Below are 19,306 nucleotides of genomic sequence, written 5' to 3' on the forward strand. Positions count from 1 at the left end.
GGCGGCATAAATTTTTTGTTTAAAGTTAAAGATTTCAGAAGGTAGAAGACTTAGATGCTTCCTCGTATGCAAATACATTATGCAAGGATTTTCAGTCTTTCATATGTCCATTGTCCTTGATCTTATTCTCATGGTTCAGTTACATCTTGTTAAAATATGAGGTTTCACTCACATTGACTCCGCTACCTGACATACATGTGAACCGTGCAAGAAACCTATATACCAAATATATATTCCTATAACTCAAATTGAGTAATAGGAATATATATTTGGTATATAGGTTTCTTGCACGGTTCACATGTATGTCAGGTAGTGTTCACCTGAACTCAACCTCATTTCATGTATGGCCGATCAAGGTTAAAATATTTCATATACTATTTTAGGTCAACTTTATTTGGTGTATAGTTTGATTGTAAAGTGTTCATGTCTGACTGGCAGTTTTAATCTGACCTGTACCTCAATTTTATGGTTCATTGGACAATTTTAAGTTTTTGTGGTTTGGTCTGTTTCTCAGATATTGTAAGCAATAGGTCAATTATATATATGGTGTATTGAACGATTGTATGGTTTGCATGTTTGTCAAGCAGGATACATATGACCTTAACCATATTTTTATTGTTCAATGATTCATGATGGGCTGTTAATCAAATATTATAGTTTATTGCACCAAATCCTTCTCTTACCCAGGAAAGTGGTGTTACAGTACGACATAAGAACAAACTATAAAAATTTATTGAAAAAGGCTAGACTCATCAGAGTGATGTAAAGCAGAAAAAACAAAACACAGTCTGCGCTTGACCCTGTATTTATACATCCCAATAACAAAAAAGACACAGATACCAGATATGAGAGCACCTCTCATTTACTTTCAACCAGTTTAAAGCTTAAAACAACTCATAAAAATCATGTATTTATGAAGTCATAATAAATCTACAGCCATGTGCATATTTATCTTAAAATAATATTTAGTTGGTTCTTTATTTCAAAAATCAATATTTATAGCAAAATAACAATCAAAGATAAAATTACAGTGTTGAACTTTTTACTTAAACATGTGGAAGTATCGATAAGTTTGCAAACAGTACACATATCACAGGTACAATTTTATGAAAAAATTTCAGTGAAATTCGCTGGATTTTAATGGTTAGTAAGTTTTACATTTTCTTTATTTAATCATTATTCAAAACGTTCACTAGAAATTGGACAATATTTCTGGCATATTGTTCCATTTAAAAGATGACTAATCCGCAATTTTGTAAAACGTTTAAACAAAATTATAGTGAAAAGACATCTTTTTAAGTATGCATATGGTAACATATATATATATACCACTTGAAAACCCTGTTTAAAATGATCCAAACCATTGTAGAAAGCTTTAAATATTGTTTGAAATATAAAGAACATGTTGATTTTCACAAGTTTATTTTATAAGAAAGATAAGTAACACATATGCATGAAAAATTGGAAAGTCGGTCATATTTTGTGCTAGTTGCTTTCTAATTATTAAAGAACTTTTTTTCTTATGTTTGAACATTGGAATTAGGAGATAACTGTATTGTATTTTAAGCTCCGACGGCATCAATTGGGGATTTGATGGTCGCAAATTAAGTTTACTGACGACGCGTTAGCGGAGACAGTAAACGGGTATTTGCGACCATCAAATCCCAAATTGATGCCGTCGGAGCTTAAAATACAATATTGTTATTTCCATTCGAATGAAACTGACAGAAAACTACGTTAAAACGTGTATTTTAAATCTGTCATATGCCGTCTGAGCTTGCGCGTACGTTTCATAGCATCAATTGTCAATTGATGCCATGTAAGAAAGTGACGTTATTTAATCAAAAAGGACGTTACAAACGTTGTTGCATTAGAATGTATGCTGACATTGACTGAAAAAGGATATCATTCTTAGATGGTTTGTAAAGATTTAGTAGTAAAACACTGTTTATGTGTGCAATATGGATTTCTGAATATGCTATATAGTCCAGTCGAAATGTGAAACAATTGCTCAGAAGGTGGTAAAAGCATCAAACTTTGCAGAGTGTTAGTTGGGGTCATAACTAACATTTATAGCTATGGACCCAATTCAGAAAATCAAAATGGCGGCTCTGGGCGGCCATTTTGAAATCATGTCCAAAAGGTCAATAAAAATTATTTAAAAAATATGAAAAATCTGTTACTTAACTAATTTTGATAAACTTTCGTGTTTCTTATGACAAAGAATATAAACTGAGGACTATTGAAGTATTTAGTGGCCATCTTGAATGGTGGCCATTTTGGAAACGTAAATTTGCAATATATTATTATTTGCTGTCCTAAATTGTTTTTTGAATTTAATTTAATACTAAGTTTTATATGCATTTACAACTAGTTTTGCTAATCATTTATTAATGACTGTTGCTTTTCATATAAGATATATTCACCAAGTGCTCAAATAAGGTATGCTTATGTTAACAAATAACTGTATTTAAATAAATACGTAAATTCTTTTAATTGCAGTTTAGTATGTAGGGCTTAGGTAATTTTTTACCATTAAAAAAATCCGTATATTAAATATGAGCACTGTATGTTGAACAGGAAAAAATACGTAGGTATCAAAATCACTAGAGTTGAACAAATCTAATAAATGAATAAAGAATTCCGCATAGGGAAGAGAGGACACGTGATGATTTACAATGCCAAGCAAATACAAAAAGAGCAGACATAGACATTTGAGCTTGTAATCAGTCAATTTTTGTATGCATACAACTGTTCAACGATTATGAAGGCCATACAATGGGAGAATCACAAGGCAAAAGGTACTAATCCTGTCAAAGCAAATCTTAATATATATAGTCAGAAAAAACAAAATGAGTCAAGGATTAAAAAGCCAGTAGAATAACCAGCCACAGTTGTGATGAATCAACAAGAACAATGATTGCAGATATTTCTTTATTTCTTTGTGATGAGGTATCTGACTATCATCATGAAGCATCAACACTTGTGATTGACAATAGAGTATGTGACTGTCACTTGAACTACTAACCATTGTTCTTTGAGCCAGATACAGTGCCGAAGATTAATATTTCAGGAGCCGATCTCATGCTAAATGTGTGTTAAAGCTGCACAACAAGTCAATAAGACAGAATTCGAGACACAGAAAGAAAGACAAAAATCTGTTATCCATTGCAATAGGGGTTGCCAAAATAATAGAAAACAGTGATGGCTCACAGTCTGTAACAGATATTGTTTTAATATTTAAAATTGATGATATGGAAAAATGGTACAGTAAACGTCCTTAGTAAATACTAGTTGTCATGGATGGAATGATTAATACAACATTTATGAAAAATTGAATACTAGCTACCATAGATGATATGCAAGCACACATGAAAGGTTGCGTCTTTCTCTGGATTCTCAATGAATGTGTCGGGGAAAATCTGAAACAGGCCATGTCTTTTACAAAATGTTTAAGTCGTGATGGGGAATGCCTCTTCATAATCAAAGTAACTAGAATAGTTTGAAGGGTTAGGCTTGCTACTATAGAAAGGTTTACAGGACATTCATTGTAGGCTTTCAAAATGATTCCGTTCCTCAATCTTTGAGACATCTTACTCTCTATCGGAGGACTGATCAGTTGCAGTTGCATCCCTTCGATGACGAGTTGCACAATTGAACTATTATAGCTGAGAAATGGTGAGTGTTGTCTTCCACTCATCGATATTACTGGATTTGACTCGATGGTTGGCCATCCTTTGTTAGTTACATTCCTATTTTGTTAGATGCGTTGCATCAGTCCTTCCTTCCATGATAACTACAAGTTGTTCCAGGCGTTTATTGTACAATGTAGCGTGATCTGCAAGCTTGGAGATTGGTACAATACCTCTGCCAGACCGTGTGTCGTCAATCTATTTTATATTTTTGAAAAGCACAACTCCAAGGATAAAAGATTCTTGGCTTTCTTTCTATGTCTTTTATTCTGCCTATTTGCTATGTCAAGTTTTATCAATCATTAAGCAGGATGCTGGTGATTTGAAATCTCCAGCTCTTACTTTGGCTAAGGAAATATGTCTTGTAGTACAGTTGTACAGTCATGTCCCATTTTTTGTCAATTTTTAAATTTCGAAGTATCATGGAAATCTTCAGATACATCACCACAGAAAAAAAACAGTCATTGTTTGTGTTGATTCAGTATCACTTAACAGTGTCTAGTTACTTCTTGTTTTCTTTCAACTGGCAATTCATCTCCAACATCAGAAGTATGTTTTCCCTTTTACTGATGAAATATTTTGAGGTCTGAAAATTTGTTTGACAGGATTTGTGCCGTCTTGAGTGCTTCTGCAGTTCCATAACCCTCATTCAACTGTTTCAAATTGAGCGGAAGAAAAACAACATTGTTGTATGCCTGCATCAAAAAGAGTGATTGCCGGCTCAAATGTCTATGTCTGTTCTGTTTGGATCTGCTTGCCATTGCATGCAAACCCTCACATGTCCTCTCTTGCCGTTTCACACATTCCTTCTACTCTAAACGCTCATTATTTTCTTCTGATATCTAGCTCCAGTGTTTTGGAAATCTATAATTTTGATATTTTCCAACAACAACGTTCAGTCATAAATTATATTATATTCGTAATTTCTGTTTTACAAAGTTACTTAGGCAAACGTGTAGGTAACAGTTAGAAATTCTTAAACTGATATCTTTATTGTGTAAACATGTGCATGCCTTATCTGACCATTTTATAAATATCTAATGCATATTAGTAGAAAAAAGTGTGAATGCAATCAGTGAATAAATAAGATTAGCGAATAATGTTATATTGGAAAATCATGTTTTCAAAATGGCCATCATTCAAAATGGCTACCAAAAAATCAATACATATTAAGTCCTCAGATGACAGTCCTTGTCATCTGGGATGAATATACCATATGACTTTATAATAACTTCTTGCAGCAAGCGCTTAACTGATAAGTCAAAGTGAACACGGTTACTAAGGAAATGCAAATGTGTAAAGGCAGTATTACGTATGTAAATGTGGAGGACAATGTGATAGAACATGATAGACAGAGTGGTGAGGTTTGACAAATCATGTACATTTAATTTTTTGTTAAATATAATTGAGAACATTTGAGCAGTTGGTCTTCCTATAACATTAATTACTTGTATGATATGATATTCATTCTGTCTGCAATCAAGGTTTTTGAAAGTTGTTTCAAATGAACAATATCAACAAAACGAATTTTCATGTAATCAGCCAACTATTATAAATGACAGGTATACAAATAATTTTTTTGCTTTATTTATACTTGTAAAATAAAATCCTCCTGTTATTCTATGTTGAACAAGCGGTGGCAGGAATATTGCTTTTAGAGTTATACATGTTATAGTTCATTTTATGATCTTCTTTGTGGTCGCGTTTTAACTATGTCGATTACTTTTGAACATTAGAGACATGTACATTGTCGGAAAATATAAAGTAATTTGTACCCTCTACGAAACAAAAGAAAACTCGGGGAGGGGGTTTATAGGCTCGCCTTTCGTCCTGTTTATATAGCTCAAACAAATAAATTTGTATATCTTCGACATTGTTTTTTTTTTAAATTTTCATCGAATAATGACTACTTTTTTTGGCTTGAAAAACAAAGATTTTTCAAGATGGCCGCCATTCAATATGGCTAATATTTTCAAAAACTTTGTTCAACAAGACAATTGGAATCAGCACTGTTCTTATATTACCCAGGTTTCATGTCAATATCTTCTCTAATATTTTTTTTAGAATTTTGTTTATTAATCTATAGAGATCAAACGGCCGTCATTTTAAAATGGCCGCCTCTTCCGCAAATTTTGACTTTCAGAGTGGGTCCATAGCTTAAAATATTGTCCATGACATATACTTCCTCTATTCCAAATTTCGTGCTTTTACCTCATTCTGAGCAATTTTGTCAAAAATCTGCACAAATCGACTGGACTAATATGGCAATCTTTTGTTCCTAACTTTGAAACTAAATGCAAGCTAACATTTCCTAAGGAAATACGTCAAAGTAAATTCCTAACTTTAAAACTAAATACAAGCTTACATTTCCTAAGGAAATATGTCAACCTAAATTCCTAACTTTAAAACTAAATACAAGCTAACATTAAATTCCTAAGGAAATACGTTTATTTTATTTGTATTTTGAACTATGTACTACTAACAAGACCAGGGGAAAGCAATCACATTTATAATTCATTAATGCAGATTTCAGTACAAACAAATACATCATATTCAGTTATACTGCGAAAGTTTAGATTGTATTTTAGCCGATGGCCTATTAATTGGATGTACCCAATGTTTGGCATTTCTTGATAATTGCCATTTGTTTTCATCAGATATTTGAGTTTATTTCAATTCTGAATTTCTTTTCAACAGCAAAGAAAAAGTCATATTCAGGATCGTATTTTTTTCACCCACCAAATAGAACGTCTTTGTTAAGTCCGGTCTTTTTTACTTTTCTTTAATACATTCGTAATTTATTTTGGTTTTCTCAAGTTTGTTTATGAAACTGGTATTGTCCTTTCGAGTTTTCGTTTTCAGTTTTCATTGGTAGATATAGGGCTTTTTGTTTTGTTTTGTAGTTTCTCTATTTTATTAAACAACAAATAAAACTCCTCATGTTAACTATAAGTCATAGACAGATAGCCCAATTAGTATCATAATAAGCCGAACATCAAAGTTTAATATGTAGGATAAACGTTTTAGAGATTACGCGCTTGATGGATTGTGCATTGTATGGATTAAGTTCGCCAACTTTGCTACTAAAGGATCCCTGGGTGCTAAAGAAGGGACGTTCTGTTCTCCCTGAGATGAAAAAGTTCTTGTCCCACTCTTATTTATTTGTTTTGGAAATACTGGCGTTGGAAATGGGGTTGCTCTAACTGAATTACGTCTTGAAGGCACTGATTGTATATGAGCAAGAGTTAAACGTTTTTCTGATTGTTGTTTTAACTCTATTGCTTCTATAACATGTTGTGGATGTATACTGTTTGTCCTGACTGGACTATTTGTCCTGACAGGACGTACTCGTCGATTTTGCATTGAACCCATTCTTGATGTGCTTTGTCTAGTCTTTTGAAATGGTATTGGAATACCTGGGTTGTTGAACTGAGTCTTCCCACCTGTTGGAATCTGAAAATTTGATAAATCAATGTTTGAATGAACGGTAGGTGGAATTTCTGTCGTAGTAGTAATTGTCTCCTGAACATTTGTATTATTAATATATTCCACACGACATAGCTTTAAAGCATCCATAAAATTTTTCAAACTTTCGAACTTTCTTGTCAGTCGGGATTGTAGTAATTCATAGTTGTCTCCCCTAAGACATGGATGAGTGAACGCAACTGATGCTATTGAAGCACACGCATTGGTGCAAATTTTCTCAGCGGCGCAGTGGTCCAAGGCAACTGAAGTGGCGTCTGGTTGACGAACAGCATCAAACAAACGACCAAAATGACAACCGTTTGCTTCCCCTGTCGTCTGCAGCTTGCAGAGAGGAATCTCCTTGAAGGAAGTAGCAGTGGCATCCAACCAATCATCTCGTGGATAGTACATGAGACTTGTTGAGCACATTTCATTGGTTGAAAGTAAACCCCACTTGATTGGTGTCTTCGCAGTTGTAGTGTCATACCAGCACACCGTCCTTATACTGTCACCAGGAAACATTCGAATGGGCTTTTTTAGACTGAAATAAATGAAAAGAAGGTAACAATACAATTTACCAGAAAACATCATTTGTATGCGGAATTCCCATTGTGTATATGATATGTTAATAACATTCTCGATACCACTGGTATTGCACTAGATTTTCGACGATTTATGTCTCAAATGATGATTGTTGCCAATTTATTTGAAAATCCAATCCAAGCAAACATGTAAGGGCTGATTAAACCCCGAAAAGAAGTAAGTGAAGGCAAACCGGTTCATCGAATCAGAGCTTTGTATGAAAGAGAAACATTCCACATGATACAATGATTATTTAATTCATAATAGCATTTCAATAAAGCAATATCTGTTATATTTGCTTGCCAGTACAGATGTTTCGGATACTGGGATGTTGATACCCTTGGCACTAACATTCCAACAAAAGATGTATAAAACCAGTTGAAATGTTTATTTTAATAGAACCAACATTATCACCATGTTCTGTATCAATGATAGACACGTGTTTCGTCTAGAAAAGACTCATAAGTATACTTCGAAACAGAAAAGTTAAAAAGACCTGATAAAGATCTAGAACGAAGTTTGAGATCATTTAGGATCCCAACTTCCGAATATTTTGACAAATTCAGCCAAGGTTATAAATTCCCGTAATATAAAATCCTAATTATTCAGGATTTTTTTTTTTTATCCACAGATATTTAGTTTACTTACTGTGTTCCCTTTAGATTATGTGCTTTGAATCCGGTTCCATCGGCTATGACTTCAACAGGAACGCCGTCTCTTATTAATTCAACGATCTGTTGACGGCCTGAAACAACAACTAAGTTTTACTCACGACATTAAATGGTGCAATAGGTAAACGTTTACGTATTAGCCAGCAATACCAACTCAAATGAAATAGATCTTACTTAAAGGGACACTAGCTGTCAGAATCATGTTCATCGATTTGATTCAAGTTCTTCTATTCGATTTATAACATATTAAATCGTATATAACAACATAAAAAGTATCAGCCAGGCATAATTTTTTTACATAAGAAGGCCGTTAGTTTTCTCGTTTGAATTGTTTTACATTTTCTTATCGGGGCCTTTTATAGCTGACTATGCGGTATGGGCTTTGCTCATTGTTAAAGGTCGTACGGTGACCTATAGTTGTTAATGTCTGTGTCATTTTGGTCTTTTTTGGATAGTTGTCTCATTGGCAATCATACCACATCTTCTATTTTTATATATAAACTATGTATCAGCGTTTTGTGTGTATTGTAGATCTTAGCGCACCGATGAGTCTTACGTGGACGAAACGCGCGTCTGGCATATCATATTATAAGCCTTGTACACTTAATAACTAATAAGCCCAGACGCTATCTAAACTCGATATAAACATACACAAATATATAACATGTATAAAGAGACAGCGAACACGAGCAAGTGGATTTTTCTAGGTCTGGTTGATTTCGTATTAACGGTTAAAATAATATGTTAATAATCGTTTTATCCTGTTTACCAACGAAATTTTGTTAATAGAATCAGTCAATTAAATGGTTTGCCCTTGTTTTATTTTCAATGTTGACATACTTTTACTTTCGACACAAACGCCTAGTTCGTGGGTAAACCATATCTAGCTAAGAAGTTCAATTGTAGTTCACAGGAATACGGATTCAATGAGGTCCGCAATGAGATTTTTATCCTGGTATTTATTACTAAATATACTGATTATGTCTTGATTATAATATAAGAATTGCAAATTGACAACAGCAATATTGTTAATAACAATTAGCACAAAATAACACTTACCATAGCTGTGCATATGAATGAATGCACCTGTTATATATATTGGTTTGGACATTTGCATGGTAGAACATTCTCCAGGATACTCAGATGTTATTGTGGTTGTTTTCTGTCCAGTAGGTAGTGTAAAATGGGTAACCGAAATCAATTTATTTCCAAGTTCAAAACGTTGAAGGTAACTAGTGTAGTACAAAGTTATCCCTGAGCTGTCATACAGTGCTGGATTCAAATATGGGTTTTTATATCTTATCTGAAAGTAGTGACAAAAGGATAAGCGTCATACGTAAAAGTGGTTTCGATAAAATCAAAATTTAAGTTCAATTTTGATTGGATGGTCACTGATTTATCTAACCAAGCGCGCTTCTGTCTTACAAGTATATGAGAGAGTTCTTGCATGACCCTCGTTTTTAACACTGTTTACATCTATGTTTGATGTAAATAGAAAATGATATTGGCCAGGACAAAATGCAACATGTAAAGTTATAATTGAATTAAATATTAGTTCATACAGTCATCCGTTTGATTTCAAAGAACAATGCAAATATTCTAAACTTGCTTACATCGTTGTACTTTTTACAAGAATGCTATTTTGGATAATATTTTGCTAATTTTGTCCCTGTTTACCAACCGAAGGAAAACAACGGCTTATTTGAAATTACTTTGCTTACAAGACGAACATTTTAGTGATTGCTGTCAATTTGTATGCGATATCGTCACATATGGAAAACTTTACAATACACTCAGATCAGTATAAAACAATTTTAATTAACCGGGTCTAAATGATTTTCAGAATAATTCAAAAAGGTTTGTGTTTTCCTCCTTTTTTTATCAATAATTTTTTTAACTTATAAAGATTTTACAAAATATTTTCCTAGCTACTCAAAACCATAATATAGAGAATCGTTAATGCAAGTAGTCATGTAACTGTACGAAGTGATTTCTGTTTTTCTTATATTTGAGGCACAACCTTATGAAATACAGCAATACCTGGAAAATCATTTGCCTGCACCCATTCTCGCCTATTCTATAACCTGATTTAGGCGGGAAACAAATTCCATTCTCATGCCTTGAGTAACCACCTATTAGACTTTGGCAATCTCCACGGGGTTTCTCGCCACACTCAAATGGATGGTTATACACTCGGGAGTGAAGACCAGAATCTGCAATGAAAGCAAGGAAACTAAAACGTATGATAAATGTTCAAATTAAATGCCATGGTTGTTTATTCAAGGCTTAAGTAAAATATTAGACCAAACACGTTTATTTTCAAAATTCAATTAATTGAGATATATATAAACAAAGTAGTATGTTGTCGATCTTTCAATTGCGCGTGGGAAACTGTTAAAGTGTAAAGCGAAGACAATAATGACGTGTTGATATAAATGCAAAATAGTAAAAAGTAGAAAGGACAAAAATACCGCACTCCGAGGAGGAAAATTCTAAACGAAAAGTACAAAAGCAAATGGCAAAAAAATGGGATTGAAGATCATGGAGTAGATCTTAATATTATTTAGTCCAAATCTGATTGCCACTGCTCCTTGAATATACATTATCATAATATGTTAAGGTAAAATTAAACTGCAGAAAAAAGAAAAGTATTAGGATTCGAAAGACCTTACATAAGGTATACCTAAACTAATTCTGCATCGAAAGTTTGCTGTTAAAAATAATCATAAAATTAAGAATGGGAATGGGGAATGTGTCAAAGAGACGACAACCCGACCAAAGAAAAAAACAACAGCAGCAGGTCACCAACAGGTCTTCAATGTAGCGAGAACTTCCCGCACCCAGAGGCGCCCTTAAGCTGGCCCCATAAACAAATATATACTAGTTCAGTGATAATGAACGCCATACTAATTTCCAAATTGTACACAAGAAACATAAATTAAAATAATACACGAATAAGAAAGGCCAGAGGCTCCTGACTTGGGAATGCTTTTTTTATACTTTATTTTTTTTAAAGATCTTTCTGTTTAAAGCACAAAACTTATAAAATATATTTCAGTTGTTGCACACTTAAAATAAGTACTATTTAAACGGACTAATAGTTGCAACTGCAGTTTTTATCAATAGAGCTTTGTATGTTACTCCGGTAACTTTGCCTAAATTTTGAGTTTTCTATGCAATTTTGGTGTAAAATTTCAAGCTGCAATTCGTGAATAAAATATTGAGATTACCACAGGCAAATATCTGTATTTGGTCCACTATTTTGGACTGGTCTATGATTGGTTCTGCAGCAAGAAGATGATAATCCTGGTCAAATGGTAATCTTACTTCTAAACATACATATGATGATGCTTTTATTGGAACATGCGCATTAGTCATATTGATATGTAACTTTTCTGTATCTGTAAAAAGCCAGAACAATCAAGTAATTGAAATATAACAAAAACATTAATTAAATGCAAAATATTAAAACCAGACACAAAATGAGTTAAAACTTAACGTTAATCTTTTTTTCTTTTTTTGTCTAAATAAAAAATAAATTTAACTTGTATAATGATGCACGGATGTAACATTCGTTTTCTATTTCCATTTTGACATTTCAAAATATTATTTTGTTGAAATGCAATAGAAATGAACAATCAGGTAAAGCTCCGTAATTTGCTCGCATTCAAATCAAAATTTATCTAGAGGTATCTCAAATTAATAGACACACAGAAACAAAAGACCTAACATTTCCAACATATGGTGAGGGGAACATGATATCCTTATATGTTAAATTAGTTATATACTTACCATTCCTTGCAAACGAAGGACAATCAAGATTTCTCTGACCAGGACATACATAATTATTCGGTTTCTGTGCACATACTGGACTACCTATCGGTTCGCAAACTCCTAAAATACAAATCGAGAATTATTTAATTGTTGTAAATAAACTCATCACAGAGACCAGGATTAAAATTTAGTATTTGCACAAGACGCGCGTTTTGTCTTCAAAAGACTCATTAGTAATAGTGTGTCGTAAAATATGAACTGATAATTTTTTTTTTTTTTTTGATTGATTTAACTGAACAAGAACTTGAAAATCTTCTTAGTAACATTTGTATGATAGCTTTTCACGATTTTGATATTCCTCGTGCGATCGGTTCTCTTTTATATTTTGTCTCGGGTGAGCGAAAAGACGCCAAATGTGAATTTGTGTATGCTATTTGTATGCAACATTTAACTTTAGAAGGTGAAAGACCTTGGATACTTGTAAATAAAGTTAATTTCGGTCTACATAAATGTTAAATATGTACTTTAATATTGACAGTTATGGGAATTCTTTGTTTTGTATTTGTTTTTTATGACGTCACTGTCTCATATATGAACGTCTAGATGTGGTGACAGAATATAAAAGAATAGGCAATAAATTATAAAAGATAAAAAGCTAAAAAAAAAAAAAAACAATATTTGAGAAAAGATATTAATGGGGTGCTCACAAATAAAGAAAATAAAGGAGTGCAAAATTAAAAAATTGTGAAAAATTGGATGTCAAAATATGTAGGAGAGAGAATAAAGGGGTGCACAATTGAAGAATATGGAATAATGGAGAGCTAAAATATAAAGAGTTGAGAATAATGAGGTGCAATAGTATAAATAATAGAAAATAATGGAGAGCTTAATTATAAAGAATTGAGATAATGAGATGCAATAGTTTGAATAATCCAGAATAATGGAGAGCTAAATTATAAACTTTTTTTAAAGAATAATGGGGTGCTTCAGTATAAATAATCGAGAATAATGGAAAGCTAAATTTTAAAGAATTGAGAATAATGGGGTGCTAAAGTATAAATAATCGAGAATAATGGAGAGCTAAATTATAATTTTTTTTTAGAATAATGGGGTGCTACAGTATAGATAATTCAGAATAATTGAGTGCTGAAGATTAAATAATAGAAAATAATGGAGAGCTTAATTATAAAGGATTGAGAAGAATGGGGTGCTATAGTATGAATATTCGAGAATAATGGAGAACTAAATTATAAAAAAGAAAATAGAATAATGGGGAGCTAAAATATAAAAAAAATTGAATAATTGGGTGCTATAGTATAAATAATCGAGAATAATGGAAAGCTTAATCATAAAGAATTGAGAACAGTGGGGTGCTATAGTATGAATAATCGAGAAAAATGGAGAGCTAAATTAAAAAAAAAAAAATAATCATGTGGAGCTAAATTATAAAAAAAATAGAATATTGGGGTGCTATAGTATAAATAATCGAGAAAAATGGAGAGCTAAATTAAAAAAAAAATAAAAAAAATGTGGAGCTAAATTATAAAAAAAAATAGAATATTGGGGTGCTGTAGTATAAATAATCGAGAATAATGGAAAACTAAATTTTAAAGAATTTAGAATAATGTGGTGCTATAGTATAAATAATAGAGAACAATGGAAAGCTTAATCATAAAGAATTGAGAACAGTGGGGTGCTATAGTATGAATAATCGAGAAAAATGGAGAGCTAAATTAAAAAAAAATAAAAAAATAATGTGGAGCTAAATTATAAAAAAAAAATAGAATATTGGGGTGCTTTAGTATAAATAATCGAGAAAAATGGAGAGCTAAATTAAAAAAAATAAAAAAATAATGTGGAGCTAAATTATAAAAAAAATAGAATATTGGGGTGCTATAGTATAAATAATCGAGAATAATGGAAAGCGAAATGTTAAAGAATTGAGAATAATGGGGTACTATAGTATGAATAATCGAGAATAATGGGGTGCTAAATTACATTTTTTTTTAGAAATAATGGGGAGCTAATTTATGAAAAAAAATGAATAATGGGGAGCTAAATTATACAAATTTTTTTTTAAATAATGGAGAGCTAAATTATATATATTTTTTGAATAATGGGGATCTAAATATTTTTTTTAGAATAATGGGGAGCTACATTTTCAAAAATTTAGAATAATGGGGAGCTACATTAGATATTTTTTTTAATAATAGGGAGCTACATTATATATTTTTTTTTTAGAATAATGGAGAGCTTAATTATATTTTTTTTTTTGAATAATGGGGAGCTGAAATAAAAAAAAAGAGAATAATGAGGTGTTAAAATAAAAAGAATTGCATAATTAAAATGACTTAAAAATTGAAGTAATTACAGACCTTCAAATAATAACAGAATATGTATTACCTGGATGTGAAACTGTCTTTGATAAAGGTGTATGATTTTTTTGTTGCCATTCACATGTTGGATCGCCGAGCTCCTCCCCATTCGTACGACCATCTCCATCAGAATCCATCATACAAAGTTGTCTGGTCCATGTCTAGAAAAAGTAAAATCACAAAAATACTGAACTCTGAAATGGAATGTCTATTACAAATGGCAAAATAAAAAGCTCTAAACACATCAAACAATTGGATAACAACTGTCATATTCCTGACTTGGTATAGACATTTTCTTATGTAGATTATTGTGGATTAAATCTGGTTTTGACGCTAGCTAAACCTCTCACTATAATAAGAGTCGCATCAAATTTGATTATATTGACAAAGATGCGTAATCAAAGACAAGTGGTAATCAGTTATGTTTGAGACTTAATGAAGTTTTTAAATGAAATAGAAGTTAGCTTCAAATAAAGATCTCACTTGTGCATAGCCCTGATCAGCTCTTCGACGTTTGATTTTTTTTTATGTTTTTATTGACTCGGGCGGATATTACTGAAATAATTTTATTTGTCAAAATGAGCAACTGGTGCAGTACCAATTGGTATTGTTAAAGTTATGGAATATTTTTAATCTAAATGACCGAAATAAAAATGTACTTTACAATAGATCTAAACGCATATGTTCTGTCAAATAATATCGAACTTCCCTCCCTAGTCATAACAAGCTTTATGTAATATTTTTAGGACTCTGTCTGTTATCTTGGTAATTAATATTGGTTATAGTATAATCAATAAATTACAACAAAATATCATTACGAGTGTATTATGTTACACTCAAACTCGATTGTTAGTATATATATTGGAGGTTTTTTTTTATCAATGATGTGAGATACAAATATTATTCGGTGGAACGTGAAGATTCGTTTGACTTTTTCTTTCTTATTCGTATACACATTTGTTATATTTTAGTTTTCGTGAAATTCTTAAAAAATATACCATTTTATTTTTATTCATTCCGGAGAATATCATTAAATGAACTCCTCCCAATCAATCTATGCTTAATTCTAATTGTGACTTAAATAGAATATTGCTTTAAGGTATTTGGTCCCTTGTTTTTATAAACAATTGGTTTATATAAGTCAAAAATTCGGAATAATGAATACAGATATATTAAATATGTTAAAAATGAAACCATGAATAAAGACTTTGTCACTAATTACATCGGTAAATAAACCTTAATTCATATCTCAATACCAAAAGTAGAAACCTACAATAATTATGTCATTTTTTCAATGTTATTGTCCATGATTATTATGAGCATCACACATGAAATATGCTTGACTCTGATATGGCAACACCACTATTTGAAAAACAAAATTGAAAAAAACCCATTTATAACACATTTCAAGTTTTCAAGTCTTTCAGTACTAGTAAATCGTGGTAATAAAAGTGTGTTTTGTTTTGAAAGAGTTTTGTGAATTTCTTTTCACCGGTTTAATATATTTGACGAACCTATACTTATAGATCATAAACATACTGCTCTTTTATATTTTCATTCATTCTAGCTATGTTTCGTTCTAAAATTCACTTTCTTAAGTCTGTATCTCGAAAAATGATACTATTGTCGCCTATGCGGAAGTTGTAGTTTGCAGTCAGCACGTTTATCTGCATGATCAGCATATTTTTCTTTATAAGTAGATAATTTGAAGTCTCAGCTGACAATCTAACTTGATGTATTATGATATCTTACATATATACTTATTCATTAGATTAATAATAACTTGCCAACGAATTAACACATTAGATGCAAGAAACGTTTTAAAAAAAATAACAAAAATCAAATTTGATGTGACATTGCATAATTGAGAAAGAACGGAAACAAGTATGTCTAACCAAGAGATGAAAGAAATCTACAATGTAAACAAATTTATTCCTCTTTTTTTAATCGGAAATTGTGATATAGGTTTTGATAAATAAAAAAAACAGTCTTCAACCAATAAAGTTATTCTACTACACAGAATGAATAAAAAATGAAATAAGAATAACATAATAATGTTACCAATATTCTGCACCAGATGTGCTTTTCTACAACAAATGTCTCATTAGTAATGCTCGAGGCAAATATATTTGAAATCGACAAATTATAAAAGATAAATAAAATAAGAACTTTTCATAACCCAAAAAAGAACAAAAATATAGTCAAAATCAGGCAAGGAATCAGAGCTTTACATAAGGCAGATATTCAACATATTTAATTTCAAATTATTTCAAAAATTTCAAAACCGCAAAATTTTAAATCACAATATCCGGGCTTTTCTACAAGTACCAACCTCTTAAAGTACCGACAAAGTACCAATCTTTACCACAGAATGCGCAAAATGCATACAGTAATTTGTATTTGTCCTTCTGTGGTAAACAGGTATATTTTTTCTATGAAAAGTTGCATCAAAGCTTATATGGAATACTTTTATAACTGCAGAGTAAGATATAAATAAAAGGGTAAAAATTTGCATTTGTGCCAAACACGCGTTTCGTCTAGAAAAGACGCTCGAAAAAAAATAAGGTTTAAAAGGCCAAATAAAGTACGAAGTTCAAGAATATTGAGGATATGAAATCCCTAAAAGTTTTGCTAAACACATCTAAGTTAATGTATTCCTGAGTTGGAAAAACCTAAGTATTTCAAAAATTCAAAGATGTAATTAATTTATAATTATGACCATATAAATATATAAGTCATGTCAGCAATATATAATATAAAAAAAAACCAGAAATATGAAAAATTGACAAATTTTTGTTTTATTCTTTTTATGTTATTAATTAGGTATGACAAACCTTTATGATTATGTATAGTTGAATAAAAACAATCATAGTTATTTGTATGATAATAGGTGACCTACATTCTTTAACTACATATCTATTTGATGTCGACATGATACTTCGTGAAATGTTCATTTGAAACTACTTCACTTTTTGTCTTTAAAATTGCACACACTACGAATGAGTAACTTCATCCTTATTATCATTATTTAAGAGTTACATTTTAACGACATTTCTATCCAGAAAAAGATAGACATTCTGATGAAAAAATATGTAGAAATAAACATGTGGAAATGAAGTTAAGTATATCGAAAGTTTTATGAAATCAAATAAAAATATGTTTCATGAAAGAAGCGAAGAATGAAAAAAAAAGTTAAAATGTGTCCTTTCTTGTGTCAACTGATAACAGCCTTGCATGATAATATCCGTGCAGTTCCTAATACGGCGGAGATATTATTATTCTATGAATACGAATTTTCTTAGATTTCGTGGGTAAAGGCTAACCACGAATGTAAATGTTCAACGATTTACAAAATTTATATTGAGATGTATGCTGACTTTGGCAAATCACCGATATAAAATATGCACGAAAATGCAAAATGTCCTTAATCCATGAAAATGGATACACACGAAGAAAAAATCAATTCACAGTAATAAAGATCTGTTGAACGGTTTGAAATATTTACTTACCATTCTACTTCGTAAGAAGTCTTCTCCAAAAGGATTTCTTGGTGCAAACACTTTAGGTTTTCCATGTCCTACAGCCGTCCACATTTCGGTTGGATTACACGGATTTGGAACAATATTTCCATTAGGAATATTAAATCGATACGATGGCCAACAGTTTGAACCAATGACTTGTAACAACAAAAATATAATTGGAATCCAAAATTGTCTATCGTATTGAAAACAAAACGAAAAATCAACTATGTTCTTCCCACTATGCATTTCGATTTGTCAATGATATCACAGGTTACTTTCTACAGCTGTTAGACCCATTTTAAAATCTGCAATCCACTTGTATCACTAGTAACCTCTGCCGCATTACTTGTATGTCAATATAACCTCTTATCCTACTTCAAAAGAATGAGGAAGAGATCATAGAGGCATCTATAGGAGGTCATTCTGTCTTTTGAAATAATTTTTCACCAATATCTAATTCTTTGTCTGCGAACGGTTCTTTATTGAGTAAGTCATGACCTTACAATTGAGAACAAATTTAATTGCGTCAATTATATACATGATTAAAATTGCTTATTTTAAGAACACCTCATTTCCTTTAAAAACGCATAATTTAATAAGAGTTATTTCTACATGACAAGTGTTACTGTTTCTCCTCTATTTATCATGGTGTCAATTAGACATTTGTATTTACAAGTGATAAACAAACCACAATGATTTAATTTTTATGATAATTAGAATAAAATAATAAATTTGTATGAAAGATTTGCATTGATTAACATAAAAAAGTTAATTTTGCATATGTTTCAAATTATTCTTTATTTCAATATATATAATATCCTGGTCGTCTCTTTACGTTCTGATATAATGATCATTATACAGATATAAATATATATTATATATAATAGATTTTTTTTCAAAATTTGGAATTGTTAAAATACTTAGGATTTTATTCTTAACGAAATGCAAAAGGTATACAAAATAAATACAGCATTACAAAGAAAATGTTAAACGAAAAGTCGGGCAACAATAGAAAAATCGAAAGCCAAAACGAAGGATAACCTTGGCTATATTTATCGATATTTGGAGTCCTCAATGCTTTTGAGGTTTATATTTCAATTAGCATTTAGCTCTTAAGTTTCGAAAGACACTAACTTCACCTTTTCAGGAACGCTCACACCCATTAATTTTTATGCACAAGCACTTGTATACGTGAGAAATTAAATGACCAAAATGTGACATAAAAA

The 19,306-nt window shown here is 31.3% G+C and overlaps 1 protein-coding gene across 1 annotated transcript; it reads right to left on the reverse strand.

Annotated features, from left to right (window-relative positions):
- Window positions 1-6,472: 6,472 nt before the first annotated feature.
- On the reverse strand, window positions 6,473-18,500 carry LOC134694906 (uncharacterized). The gene is made up of 8 exons (XM_063556012.1): window positions 18,069-18,500; window positions 14,588-14,720; window positions 12,203-12,304; window positions 11,641-11,811; window positions 10,451-10,623; window positions 9,470-9,713; window positions 8,388-8,484; window positions 6,473-7,698 (listed from the first exon to the last, which is right to left on the reverse strand). Exons 1-8 carry the CDS (start codon window positions 18,324-18,326, stop codon window positions 6,723-6,725), a joined length of 2,154 nt encoding a protein of 717 aa, XP_063412082.1. The 5' UTR covers window positions 18,327-18,500; the 3' UTR covers window positions 6,473-6,722.
- Between the last annotated feature and the right edge of the window lie 806 nt (window positions 18,501-19,306).

This window comes from Mytilus trossulus, chromosome 13 (genome assembly GCF_036588685.1).
Source record: "Mytilus trossulus isolate FHL-02 chromosome 13, PNRI_Mtr1.1.1.hap1, whole genome shotgun sequence".
NCBI classification, from domain to species: Eukaryota; Metazoa; Mollusca; class Bivalvia; order Mytilida; family Mytilidae; genus Mytilus; species Mytilus trossulus.

Bases quoted from the DNA above. Each gene is read 5' to 3' on its own strand.
- LOC134694906 (XM_063556012.1), bottom strand. From the start codon at position 18,326: ATGCATAGTGGGAAGAACATAGTTGATTTTTCGTTTTGTTTTCAATAC. The intron at 12,305-14,587 runs GTAATACATATT...TTTGTATTTTAG, and splicing joins AAAGACAGTTTCACATCCAG to GAGTTTGCGAACCGATAGGT. The intron at 7,699-8,387 runs GTAAGTAAACTA...CATTTATTTCAG, and splicing joins CATAATCTAAAGGGAACACA to TCTAAAAAAGCCCATTCGAA.